Source organism: Mesoplodon bidens (assembly GCF_964165515.1).
Source record: "Mesoplodon bidens genome assembly, chromosome: 3".
Taxonomy (NCBI): domain Eukaryota; kingdom Metazoa; phylum Chordata; class Mammalia; order Artiodactyla; family Ziphiidae; genus Mesoplodon; species Mesoplodon bidens.
The window spans coordinates 104,845,245-104,857,785 of record NC_138178.1 but is presented as its reverse complement, the minus strand read 5'-3'; the positions used below and the strand labels follow the sequence as shown (position 1 = coordinate 104,857,785).

Here is a 12,541-nt window from a genome sequence, read left to right as displayed (position 1 = left end):
CGGAGCCAGAGCCAGGCCTAAAGTGCCTTTATTTCTTTCACTTATGCTTGTGGCTGGAGTGGGGGTGAGGGAAGAGCCCATGGCCTGGGATCCCAGGAGACCAGGGCTGATGATACCAGCTGCCGTAGGTGAGGTACCAGGCAAAGGTCCCCACCGCGGCGCCCACCACCTTGTGAGTGTATTGGTGGAAATAGATGACGGTGCAGAGCAGCAAGAAGTTCCAGAGGCCCAGCAGCAGCACGTTGAGCAGGAAGACAAGGCGCAGGGGTGCGCCGGCAGGCAGCCCGTGGGCCAGGTATTTGGCGAACACTGCTGCTTCCTCAGCCATGAGCAGGCAGCAGAAGGTGAGCAGGAAGGTGTGGGAGGAGACGGTGTAGCCCCGCCACTGGTGGCCGGCCGCCAGGCAGCTGCGGCGGTCCGGCAGCTCGCGGAGCAGCAGGCCCTGGGGCAGAGGCTCGAAGCAGGAGCCCGTCAGGTCCTCGATGAGCAGGAAGGCCCGGCCGGCACCCCGCCACACGGCTGCCCCAACCACCAAGCGGCTCAGGTGCCGGGCAGTCACTGCCACGCGCCGTGTAGCCAGGAACACCACCAGCAACACGAAGCCCCCCAGGAAGGTGCACGTCCAGCCCCACGCTGAATTCACAAACTTTCTGTGGCAGAGAAGAGGGAGGGCTGCTGAGACCCCCTCAGCCCCATCTCCCCACCCTGCTCTACGTTCCCATCATGGCTCTGCCTCCAGTCGCATCTGTTGCTCCCGGTTCTCTGTTTCCTGGGCCCTCTCCCCTCTCTCCCCCCATCCACTTGAACTTGGCCATCTCCTTAGCGGCCCATTCAGCCTTCTAGGGCCCATGTTTCCTCTTTGGCGCTGCTCCTGTACCCCCATGACTCTGTTCCCCTCCCCCTCTGACCTTCTCCTCAACCTCCTAGCCTATTTTTAGTGTCCTGGACTGGCAAGAGCACAGAAACCTGGAGGAGGGAGCTGGGATCCCAGAGCCCAGGGAGCCAGCGCCCATGGCCTAGAGTGGACTCACATGTTGAAGAAGTTGCCATGGCTGGCAAAGATGGTCCGAGGGTTGACATGGAACTGCAGAAGGGGCCCGAAGATGACCACTGCTGCCAACCAGGCATGGTAGAGGCGCCGTAAGCAGGGGCTGCCCAGGAGGCGGGCAGCCTGTTCGCTTCCAAAGTACAGCAAAGCAGAGGCCACCCAGAGCAGCACCCTGACCAAGCAGCCCAGCAGTGCCCAGATCTGGGCCCCGGCCCCCCGCCCTGCCCCCACCGCTGGCCCCCGCTCCATGTTCCCTCCCCTCCCCACTAACCGCTTGCTCTGCTGGGCAGCTGAGGAGGGGCTGATGGGGCTCCCCCTGGACAAGGACAGACAGTGACAGGTGTGGCAGATACAGGGCAGAGCCCTGTTGGCAGCTGGCAGGCGGGGGAGAGGGGCGGGGGGCAGTAAGGGGCTGTGGCGGAGGGCTGCCACGTCAGCAGTGTTCTCGCCTTGGGTGTGTGTCCTGACAGCAGCCTGTGTCCTTCCCTGTTAGTCCTGTGCCTCCTTGACCCTCTAGGCTGGAACCATGTCCTAGTTCATGTTTCAGGGCCACGACCGAAACATGGGATGTTTTTAGCCACAGCCTGTTTGGGTCTGCCCGTCTCTGTTTGGTCAAAGTCACCCCCACCCCGCCCAGGTGGGACTCTCAGAGCCCCGAAGATCAGGTTCACCCCCTGGTGATAGTGGGTGGTGGAGACCCTAGAAGGAAGACCCCCAGCCTGGAGTCCATCAAATCCTAAGGTTGTGTCCCCCAACCAATTACCCTGGGACTTGGCCTCCCAGCCTGACCACTGAGGCTGGACCCATAGGGCGGTGAGCAACCTACCCAAGAGAAGTCCCTGATATTCAGTAACTGTTTGGAGATCCCTTTTTGTCTTCCTTCCTCATTCCTCAAAACTGGTGGTGGGATCTCAGAGCACAGTGGAGGCCCATGAAGTAGTGGAAGGAATGAGCAAGAAAGGGCACCTGGGTTCTGGCCCAACTCTGTGACTTTGAGAAAATCAACTAACCATCCTTGGTCCTCAGTCCATCATCTGCAAACTGACCGAGATGGATTAACCAATCAGGATCCTTGCAGATCCTACAGCCCATACCTTGACGTAGTCTGTGCTCAGGGATCCTATACCTGAAGACCTACAGAAGCACTCACACGTTTTTAAGTTGACACAAAATTTTACATTGTAATTTTAAATAGTTACAAAGGACATAATTTCCAGTGTATCGTATATGTTGACATTTCAAAAATAAAGCTATCTTTATCACTCTTTTAAATATATCCAATGGAATCTAAACACTACAGTGATTATATACCTCACGGTTTTTCATTTAAAAACATGTGACAAGATCTTAAGACTCAGAAGTAACATTTCCATTCTTTCCCCACAGAAATTATCCTAATGTTTTTATGCCTGAAAGTCTTTCATTGATCACACTTCTCTGCCAAAAGTAGATAATCTGAAACAATTTTTACACATTTCCTGTGATCACAAGGTTAAACTTTTTTTTCTGTATTGAATTTCCTATTTTTTACTAGTACAAATTTCAAAATTGTTAGTAGTACAAAATGTATTATTTGTACAAATATTGCACACCGTTTGATAATGATAAACTAAAATTGTATTAGCAATGCATTTTTTTCAAATGGAATTTATAGTTTTCTTTTTTAAAAAAATTATTTATTTTTTGCTGCATTGGGTCTTCGTTGCTGCACACGGGCTTTTCTCTAGCAGTGGTGAGCGGGGGCTACTCTTCATTGCGGTGCGCAGGCTTCTCATTGCGGTGGCTTCTCTTGTGGAGCACGGGCTCTAGGTGCACGCACTTCAGTAGTCGTGGCATGCGGGCTCAGCAGTTGTGGCTCGCAGGCTCCAGAGTGCAGGCTCAGTACTTGCAGCGCACGGGCTTAGTTGCTACACAGCATGTGGGATCTTCCTGGACCAGGGCTCGAAGCCGTGTCCCCTGTGTTGGCAGGCGGATTCTTAACCACTGTGCCCCCAGGGAAGCCCGGAAATGCATTTCTTAATGAGAAGAATAGATAGCCCTTGGGGCCTTGACTAAATGAGGCTTTGAGGTCACTAATAATTTTAATTGGCCTCTACCTTTGGCATCCTGGAGGTAAAACAGTTCTGGGTGAGACAGGTTGGCATCTCTGGGTGAAGAGGCGGGGGAACGAAAAGGGCTGGTGGGAAAGGAGATCTCATGCAAGCGGATCAGCTGGAGGAAAGAGGGCATATGGAGGCCACGCATCTGGACAATTTATTCTTTTGTTTTTAAAAATTTATTTTTTTATGTATTTACTTAGGCCACACCGTGAGGCACGTGGGATCTTAGTTCCCCTACCAGGGATCGAACCCGTGCCTCCTGCAGTGGAAGCGCAGAGTCCTAACCACTGGACCACCAGGGGAGTCGCTTTATTCTTTCAAAACTACCTGCTTTGCTGCTGAATAGGTACATCTTTTAACGCCTTGCTGTGTCTTTAAGACCCCCCTGGAGGTGTGCATCCAGGTTCCTTAGAGATAATGGGGAAGATCAATCCGAGCTGCTCCCCTACTGACCATACCATGGGTCTGCCCTGGGGCATGGTGCCTGACCTCTGCACACCTCCATTTCCTCACCTGTAAAAAAGGGTGGCTGTGAGGTAGATAAGGTTCTAAGTGTGAAGTGCCCAGATGGGACCTGGCATCAGTGCCCACCAGGTGCTCTCTGGCTCTGGGCTACTTCCTTCCATAGACTGGACCAGCTCCAGGGCAGAGCTGATGTGGGTGTTCCAGGTTCTCATCTAAAACGTCTTTATTTCCTGTTATCTCGATTTCTACTTGTTGGGAAGTTTCTGAGGTTGGTGAGGGACTCCCTGTTGCAAAGCTCAGTCAACTAATGATTTTGGTATTTTCGTTCATCTTGGGGCATCAAAGCAGTGTTTTCTCCCACAGAGAAGCATATCTGAAGGCTCTGTTGAAACTGTTTTCTTGAAGTGAGAGGATAAAAGATCTCAGACAGGAAAAAGAGAGAGACAGACGGACACTAAGCTAGGTTCCCACAGAGAGTTTATTGAGGGAGCCAAAGCCAGTGAGAAGACGAAGGAGTCCTACTTCAACATCCCTCCTCGAAGCTGCTGGCCTCCTGCACAAGGGAACACTCGGGGAGGGGAGTGCCCGCCCTGTGTGGGGTCACACGGAGCCTCTCACACCACAGCCTGCCTACCCCAAAGACCCAGACACGTGAGAGAGAAAACGTAATTCCCAGCCAGGGAGGGTGCTGAGGACACACCTTACCCATCCCCCCCTCCCCTGAGGGGCTAGAGCTCTAGCCATTAGGACCTCTGGAAGAAAGGCCAGGACACCTGGCCCTGACTGACCAGTTTAGTCCTCAACGTGAAGGCCTGGGCAATGGGCCTGGTTCAGTTCAGACCTGGCCCCAGGCATCTACTCTAGGAGCTAAGACTTAACATCCAAACGAGATTAAAAACACTCGGGACTTTATTCCTGCTGACCAGATAATGGCAGTCCTGCCAGACCCTGACCAGAGACAGAGACCCAAGCTGATGGGTGTGAGCATGTGAGAAGACCACTCTGCCCCAAGGGGAGGATCTCCCTCCCGGGGCTTAGCTAGAGGGCCGAAGCCTGGGCTTCTGTTTCTCCCCACCCAATGCCAGTGATTCCCCAAAGATCCCCCAGAAGGGAGAAAGGGAGGAGGCGGAGAGATGTCAAAAGGCTCACCCATGAATGGGGCTGGAAGTCAGATCTACTGGGGCGAGGAAAAGGCTGTAGAGGGGTGGGACACTGGGGCAGGGGTGCTCGGGTGTTCCTCAGACTCTGGCATGTCATCCTGGAAGTACTCAGCCTGGCGGTACTGCCACAGACGCAGGTTCCCGTCCCACTGCGGGGCAGAAGGTGGCAAGTAGTCAGGGGGCACTGCCCCCTCCTGGGTCCAAGTCCCAGACACACACTGGCCCCCCTAACCCCAGCATCCTCACCGAACTGCTGACAATCTTCTCCTCAAAGGGGTGCCAGCTGACGTCACGCACACAGGCCTTGTGGTTGGTCAGCTTCTTCACAATGTGGCCACTGAGGAGGTCGTACACTGTCCAGGAAAGGCCAGAGTGGAGAGGGGCTGCCAGAAGACCTTCGAGCCACCCCTCATCTCTCTCTGAGCAGCACCACTTACCTGCCTCTCAGGCAACTTCCCATTTTCCCAGGGGAGCAAAGCCCATGCCCGAGGATGGTGTTAGTTTCTTTTCCCTACCTCAGGTTGAGGGTATGGTCTAGCAGAGCTTGGGTATCTCTGGCCCTTAGCTAAATGTCACAGGGTCTACAGTTAAGAAAATGAAATGTGGCTTTAAAGTAGCCATTTTCTTAAAAGCCCACAAGATATGGAAGACACTACAAAAGTGAACAATAGCCTGTCTCCAGACATGTGAACGTGCTGTTCCTTTTCTGGACGTGGGTGCACCTTTCTCTCTCCCTGGATAGGCCTCCATCTCAGGGCCTCCCTAGGTTTGGCACTGTCTTAGGCTCCTGTGACTGTGTTTGTGACTGTGTGTTTCTTTTCGTGCATTCCTCCTACTTCAGTGGCTGTACATCTTTTACTACTTGCTGCTGTCTTTTTGTGTCATTCTTTTTGTCTCTGTTCCCTCCTACCTTTCATCTGCAATCTCTTCCCTTGACTGGCTGAAAAACAGAACCGAGTATATTTTTGGTAATCTAGTATATTTCCTGACTAGAATTCTGTGTTCCTTTTCTTAATTTAAAATGCTGATGAATAGAATGTTTTCCCTTTCTCCCTTTAAGCCTCCCCGCTCCAGGCTAAATGAAATTTCACTTGTAATTGTCACTGGGTTTCTTAAGGTAGTCACTGGTGGTTACAGGTAGAATGCCAGGGGAACACTGCTGCCCTTCCCGAGGCCCCCTGTTCAGACACAGTCCTTACCGACCACTTTGCCAGTGGAGCAGCCACTGTAGATGAACTGCTGGCCGGTGCTATGGGTGGGGGAGAATCGGCAGCGGATGAGGGTATGCAGCACCCCATGGCCCCGGTAGGTCATCAAGGAGCTGTCCCCTGGGAGCTTCAGCTTCCGCCAGGCTGGGGAGGGATGCAGGGTGAGCCCTGGGTTAGGGAGTCTGGATTCCCCCGTATCACTGGTCCTCAGCAAAGACTGATACTCAAAGACAATCGCCTTTCCGATTCCCAGCTGGTGGCTCTTTCCCCATCTAACGGTCAGCTGATACACACCAACATGGCTCTGCTGATGGTCAAGACGCTGAAATACTTTTGCATTCGTAGGTTTGGAGGGATCCCCAGCCCCTACACTGGGAACCCCTGGCTCAGCAAATGAAGAGTTAATGCCTGGCAAGGGGGAGGGCTCCAGGCTTTGGCCCATCCACGGTGCCCATGCCACGCCTTGCCAGGGGTTAGATGTTTTAACTATCACCCCCGGCCCTTCACTCTCCAGATCTCGGGTTCTACATCTGCTCTCACCTTTTTTGGGCACCTGCTGCCAGCGGTAGTCCCAGTTTTGCTGTGTGGCAGCCTGGCGAGAGGCTTCCATGCCTTCCCGGCTAGAAAAGCGTCGGATATCCCAGAGCTTGATGGTCTGGTCTTTGGAGTTGGAGATGAGATACCGGGCATCTCCCTGTGAATCCCAAGATGGATAATGAAGCATCGGAGCTTGCAGATGTCAGGTCTGTCAGTCCAGCTCCCCCTCCCCAGCTGAGGAGTATGAACCCTGGTCTTTTGACTTTGGTTGCCTCTTTCTTCATCCAGGTGGGCCTCACCATTGGTTTCCTACCACAGACCCCACACCCTGGCTAGGTTTCCCCTTCTTTGCCTAGGGCGCTGGCTGGGCTCCTGTTCTATACTGGGTCAGATTGTCTTCTACTCTTCTTGTACAGAAAGCCCTGCTCCTTGAGGAATGGTGGGTACCGATGAACCTCATGTCTCGTGGCTTAAGCCTCTTCCCTAAACTCCAGCTCTTGCAAACCTTGGCTAATGAGGAGCTTGGCGAGTTCCCACACCCATCTACTCTGACGCCCTCCTGGACAACCACAACCTCAGTCTCCTGGCTATGAGGTCCTGACTCCACGCCCACCTTGCTGTCAATGAAGGTGATGCCATCCTGATGTCCAGCCAGTGCACCCACGGGCTTGGGGTCATCCTCCCGCATGGTGCGTCGATCCCACACTTTGCAGATGGCATCGTCACCCCCGGAGAACAGGATTTGGGAGCTGATGTCAGCAAAGGCCACCGCATTCACATCATCCTCATGGGATTCAATCTAGGGGAGAAGGGGGCCAGGTCTTTCTAGGTCTTTCAATAGGCCAAGGACCAGGAGGCAGAGGCTTGAAGTCTCAGGAGCAATACCTGAAGGGTACGTCGGTTCTGTTCTCGATCAAAGACGTACAGGCAGCCATCATTGGCCCTGAAAGGGAAGGGAAAAAGAGGGTTCTGGAGCCAGGACCGAGAGGACCCATGCTACGTGTGCTGTGGAGAGACTGTTGTCTTGAAGTCCTGCTGAGGGGAGAGCCCTTCTCTCTTCTTATACAGGAGGTGGGAGAAGAGTTAGCTGTGTTTGCAAGGAGGTTTGAGACCTCCCATCTCATGCTGAGGAAATGGTGAGTGAGAAGTGAAGCAACTCATAAGCCTTGGCCCCGGAGAAGGCCTGGTTGTTCTCCACAGCTGCCTGGGTACAGGTGTCCAGTGCAGTCTCTGTAACGGCAGAGCGGGTCTCTGGGAGAACTCCTATCTCATTAAATGACAGAGGCATCCCCACAAACACTCACCCTCCTAGCACTTCTCGCCCATCTGAGGAGACAGCGATGGAGAACACAGCAAAGCGACGCTCATCTGGCCTGAAAAGAGCAAAGGAGGAGCTGCGTTAAGTGGACTTCCCTTTAGCCCTGGTTAATCTATACAGAATCTGATGAGGGCCGTGGGGCACACTGCTGAGAGAAAAAGAAGTCGTGCCAGCACGTGCCAGAACGTGGAGCACCTCAGTGAGAAGCCGGGAAGAATCCTGCAGCCATCTATTTTACTCTGGTCCTCTGGCTGACAGGCTGGGTCATCCCCTCCCAGGAATCCACCAAGAGAAACTTGCAACCAGTGTACTCTCCCCTCTAAGCAGGAGTTCTAGCTCAAGAGGTTTGCTCCTGGACAGCCTCCCTTGAGAAGTTTCTGATGAGTCTAACCAGGAAAGGAAGCCAGTACCTTAGATCCAGGGCAGTATGTGTGTCTCCCTCCCCGTAGATGTTGCAGATATGAACTAAGAGAAGCAAGAGAAACAAGAATCTTTCAGGGCTGAGGTTAGGAGGGTGGAAGTGAAGCTAGGGAGGAGACGGAACAAAAGGGAAGGATGTTGGACCCTGGGAGTGATCTGCCCAGGAGAAGGCGTGGAGTCATGGCATGGAGGAGATGGGCATCTGGAGACCTCAGGTCCCAGGCTGAAGAGATGATGGTGGTCTGGGGCACACTCACTGTAATCAGACCAGCTGGAGTAAAGGAAATGGTTCCCATCAGGGGTGAAGGCCACATCCAAGACGCTCCAGCCTACATCCCGGGCCTTGATGCTCTTGAATTTATGAAAGCGGCCATACCGGCAGTCATACAGTCGGATTGTCTGGTCTGTGTGAGTGGGGATCAGGCAGAATTAGGGAACTCCCTCCTGGAATCCTCCCTAGATCAGACCTCTCTCACTCACCACTGATCTGTGGAATCTTCCCTTGATCATGGGACGTGTTCTAGCTAAGCATCCCTAAGCCAGGGTCTGAGCTCCCTGGGTCTGGGGCTTTCTAGCCTCAGTCAGGGAGAACGTCTGTTGTTCTAGGGCAGTTGGTAGGACTAGGGTCTGGTACCTTGGCAAGCAGACATGAAGATTTGACCATCTTTGCTGTAGATGCCACAGAAAGCCTTCTGAGAGTAGGTATCAGTGAAGCCCAGATCATTGGGCAAGAAGCTGGGAAGCAGAGGGAAAGTGAGGGTAAGGGGAGCTCAGGATGGGGAATGTCCCAGTTTGCAGAATCCTAACAGAGCTGGATGTGAGTACAAGGGCATTCTTCCCTTTGGCTTTGGGTATAAGCCCCTTTCTTTGAATCATCCTATCATCCTCTCAATTGCTATACTTTTCCACTTTGTTCACTCTCGAAGCCTCAACCCCACATAACCTAAACTTAATATCCCTGAGGATCCTTTAACACTGATCCCTTCACAGTTTAGGAAATAAGACCTATCTGGCCCTTGGAACCTCTCCACCAAGCCCCATACTCACTGAGACATCATTCGAGACCGTTCTCCAAGGGAGAAGCTTCCCTGGTGGCAGAGGCCCCGTTCTCTCTAAAGGAAGGGATTGGGGAATATTGCTAGCAGAAACAGAGGGCCACTTCAGCCACACCAACCCCCGTCCTCCAAAAATATTGCCCTTGCTACAGAAACGAACCCCACACACAGTAGTATGTCCCACCAAACTCCAGCTCAGGCTGGCTAAGAGCTCTCCAGCTCCAGCACTTGAGGCGTCCTTGGGAAGTTTACTTCCCTCTTCTCTGGGATTGTAGCTTCTGGCTGCATTGATAGGCCTGCGGCCAGGCTGGCTGGAAGTAGAGAGGCCTACCTGGTGCAGCATTTGGGGAAAGCTGTACTCCCGGGCTGCCCGCCTAAGCCCCAGCCGCCCTGTGGCCAATTCCACTTGTGTCTTGATCTCATTGCATTCCAGCTCCCGGGTGTCAGGGGTTGCATCCACTGTGAGTACCAAACAGAAGTCTCATCCTAGGTCTTTTCCAGCCTCAGAGGACAGTTAGCAGAGCTGTGCTCAGTCTACTCAATGTGGCTGAATATACTGAGCTGCAAAGACTCCCTCATTCCCTGAATTATCTCATCTTTTTCTTTCAATTTTTGCCGAAGTTAGTTTTAAAAAAACGCTTTCTAATGGAAGTCCTCTGATATTAGGTCTCAGTCTGCCTTTCGTCTTACCGGGTGGGTTGTATCGGTCTCCAAGACGACCATCCCAGGCACTGTCATGCTCTTCCTCCGAGTCCGAGAGGGCCTGGATGAGCTGTAAATTTGCTGCACCTCCTCCCTGCACCAACCTCACTTGGCCTCTGTGGAGAGACCCCCCCATGATAAAGGGGAGGATCCCTTCCCCAAATCAACCAAATTCAGAGTCAATAGCTATGTAATTCTTAGACCACCTTGTGCTCAAACCCTCATACTGTCCCCATTTTGAAGTTTGAGACTGACTAGACGTTGGCTGTTATTTTGTCTCCTATAAGACACACTGGGAAACTAATTCTCACTCTTACAGCAGGAGTAGAAAACCCCAACATTGCATGCATGTTGACAGATCTACTAAACTGACTTCCCAGAGAGCTAAAAATTCTGAGAGCATTTCCTTCTGAGCCTCTGCCCAAGGAGTCCAGCATAGAACGTGGTTTTCTGAAGGGATTCCCAAGCTCGTCTTCTCCTCAGGGAGCCACAGCTAAGAACCAAAGCCAGCTGCACCCCTTTCCAGTCAACTCCTGGTGGTCACTTCCCTCAAAGCATTCTTTCCTCAAGAACAGGATTAGAGTTAGGTTAATTTAAACTTGTTTTTCAAGTAAATCCACGTGGCCTCATATCATGTGTCAATAACTTCACTTAAGTTCAACACCCACTTCCCTAACTCTTTTCTTCACCCCTCACATCACTCCCTTCCCACCAGGGAACCCCCCCCACCTCCCCCCTTTTTTTTTTTTTACTTACTTGGAAAATAGGTTACATTTGTGTAGTCATAGGTAGAGAGACTCCCCTGAACAGTCCCCTCAAACACAAGAGCCAGACATCCTGTTGACCCTCCCTAGGCAAGAACCACTCTTACTGGGTATGAAGCTGAGTGCGGCGAGTGTCCAGCAGGGAAAGCTGTTCTGCTCAAACAGAACAGCTGTCCTGGGCTAATCTCATTCCCTATTCTCTGTAACTCCCCTGACTGGAGCTGGGATCAAGGGGCTGTGGTGGCACCTGGTGGGGAAACACCAGGGGGTAAGTTACCTGCGTAGGAGATAGGCCAGTACCTGGGCCAGATCCACATCTTCATCCTCCTCTTCCTCTTCCTCACTCCTACGCAGGCCAGTCCCTCTTCGGGGCAAGCCCTCGGAGGGGTCTCCGGACCCAGTTCCTGCGCTGCTGCTGTTCCGTGATCCCATGTCTGGTCACAGCATCCTTAAGTCCTGTGCAGGGACTCCTCCTGTCACCTCCTTGGATTTGGTGAAAGCAAAGCCTGCTCTAGAAACACCACAGACTCCTGAGATACGATAGTAGCTGTCTCTAGGAGGGCGACCCTTCCTAGAGACTGAGATCCCTTCTCCTTAGCCTGTAACAACTCCCAAGGCTTCGGGAACACAAACCTTTCCCGATCCTGTGAAGCAAAAAAAGCAGAGTGAAGCCTAGGGCACGACCCTAGCTCACCAGTGAGAATCCTTTGAAGAGGAATTTGTTTCTACCTCAAACTCACCTATCAAAGTCCCTGGGGTGGGGGTGGATTCCCAGGTAACCTCTCTGGCCGGCCAATCAAAACCCCTCGCGGAAGAAAGCGTCTCATTAGCTTACCCCATCTAACCAATCAGAAGCCTTAGGAGTCAGAGACCCCCCCGACGCCCCCCTTACCGGCCAATCAGAGCACTCCCTTGCGAAAGCCGGCGGCAGCAACAACCAATGAGGTTAAAATTCGGCCTACACCCCCCCTCCTTCCTTGCCTCACGCCCACGTGGTGTACCGGGGGTGTGTACACTAAGCGGGGGTAGGCAGGGAGGAAGCCGAGAAGCACCTCCCACAAAGCCGGCGGTTACCGCCCCGCGCGAGACCACCCACCAGCCAGGAGCGGTCGCAGGGCCCGGAGCGGCGCGAGGCCTTGTTTACAACGACTGCCGCCGCGGCGTCGGCCAACCGCTTCTCCGTCACGCGCCTCCTTCGACACTCATCTCCCAGCTCCGCGGCTGGCGGACTGCAGACGTCACGCGACGCCCCTGATGGCCCCGCCCCCTTGGCCCGCTCACTGGACAGCTGAGCGCGGTGATTGACAGATGGGCGGGAGAAAGTGCGCAAGGGGTTTGAGGGGAGGAGAAAGCGCGCGACCCAGTAGGGGCAGTGGCTCCTTGTTGTGGGAGGAGTAAGTAGGGAACCGGCTGCTTCCTGAATCAGAGACAACGGAACTAGACTTAATGGACGAGGGGCGGGGCTTACAAGAGAAGTTGGTTTGCTTCCGAGAGGTGTCTTAGCAAGGGGTACAATTTGCTGTCAGTCCCTTAGGTTAATTGGGCTTCGCACTTTTCAGGCGATCTCTAAGGGCCTACTCTTTCCTCCCCTGGTCCCCTGTCCGGCTTTAGCTTTTCTCTTTTCGCCGGCTGCAGCTACAGCCGTCCTTGCCCTAAGGGGTGCCCGGGGCTTTTGGAATGTGCTCAAGTCACAGGCCTTTGCACCCGCCCTTCCGGGCTTAGCTTCCGGAAGCCTTGTTCTTGTGGGGACCGCCCTTTCTAGACC

The 12,541-nt window shown here is 53.3% G+C and overlaps 2 protein-coding genes across 14 annotated transcripts; both read right to left on the bottom strand.

Annotated features, from left to right (window-relative positions):
* Positions 1-37: 37 nt before the first annotated feature.
* On the bottom strand, positions 38-1,435 carry FITM1 (fat storage inducing transmembrane protein 1; the record flags this gene model as incomplete). The annotated part of the gene is made up of 2 exons (XM_081228275.1): positions 1,032-1,435; positions 38-650 (listed from the first exon to the last, which is right to left on the bottom strand). The coding sequence occupies exons 1-2, from the start codon at positions 1,295-1,297 to the stop codon at positions 38-40; spliced, it is 879 nt and encodes a 292-aa protein (XP_081084401.1). The 5' UTR covers positions 1,298-1,435.
* An 806-nt stretch (positions 1,436-2,241) lies between these two features.
* Positions 2,242-12,043, bottom strand: DCAF11 (DDB1 and CUL4 associated factor 11). Of its 13 annotated transcripts, none has more exons than XM_081227537.1 (15): positions 11,054-11,510; positions 10,001-10,128; positions 9,642-9,769; positions 9,303-9,367; positions 8,890-8,990; positions 8,513-8,659; positions 8,246-8,300; positions 7,822-7,890; positions 7,403-7,460; positions 7,131-7,316; positions 6,521-6,674; positions 5,972-6,124; positions 5,019-5,125; positions 4,762-4,921; positions 2,242-3,004 (listed from the first exon to the last, which is right to left on the bottom strand). In XM_081227537.1, the coding sequence occupies exons 1-14, from the start codon at positions 11,206-11,208 to the stop codon at positions 4,787-4,789; spliced, it is 1,641 nt and encodes a 546-aa protein (XP_081083663.1). In that variant the 5' UTR covers positions 11,209-11,510; the 3' UTR covers positions 2,242-3,004; positions 4,762-4,786. The 13 variants fall into 13 exon arrangements, with proteins under 13 accessions (XP_081083663.1, XP_081083664.1, XP_081083654.1 ...); XM_081227538.1 differs by lacking the exon at positions 2,242-3,004 and adding an exon at positions 3,075-4,202; XM_081227528.1 differs by lacking the exon at positions 2,242-3,004 and adding an exon at positions 11,873-12,043 and having other exon boundaries at positions 4,504-4,921; positions 11,054-11,232.
* Positions 12,044-12,541: the final 498 nt, after the last annotated feature.

Bases quoted from the DNA above. Each gene is read 5' to 3' on its own strand.
- DCAF11 (XM_081227528.1), bottom strand. From the start codon at position 11,208: ATGGGATCACGGAACAGCAGCAGCGCAGGAACTGGGTCCGGAGACCCC. The intron at 7,891-8,245 runs GTACTGGCTTCC...TGCTCTTTTCAG, and splicing joins CATACTGCCCTGGATCTAAG to GCCAGATGAGCGTCGCTTTG. The intron at 6,125-6,520 runs GTGAGAGCAGAT...ATCCCTCCCCAG, and splicing joins GCAGCAGGTGCCCAAAAAAG to CCTGGCGGAAGCTGAAGCTC.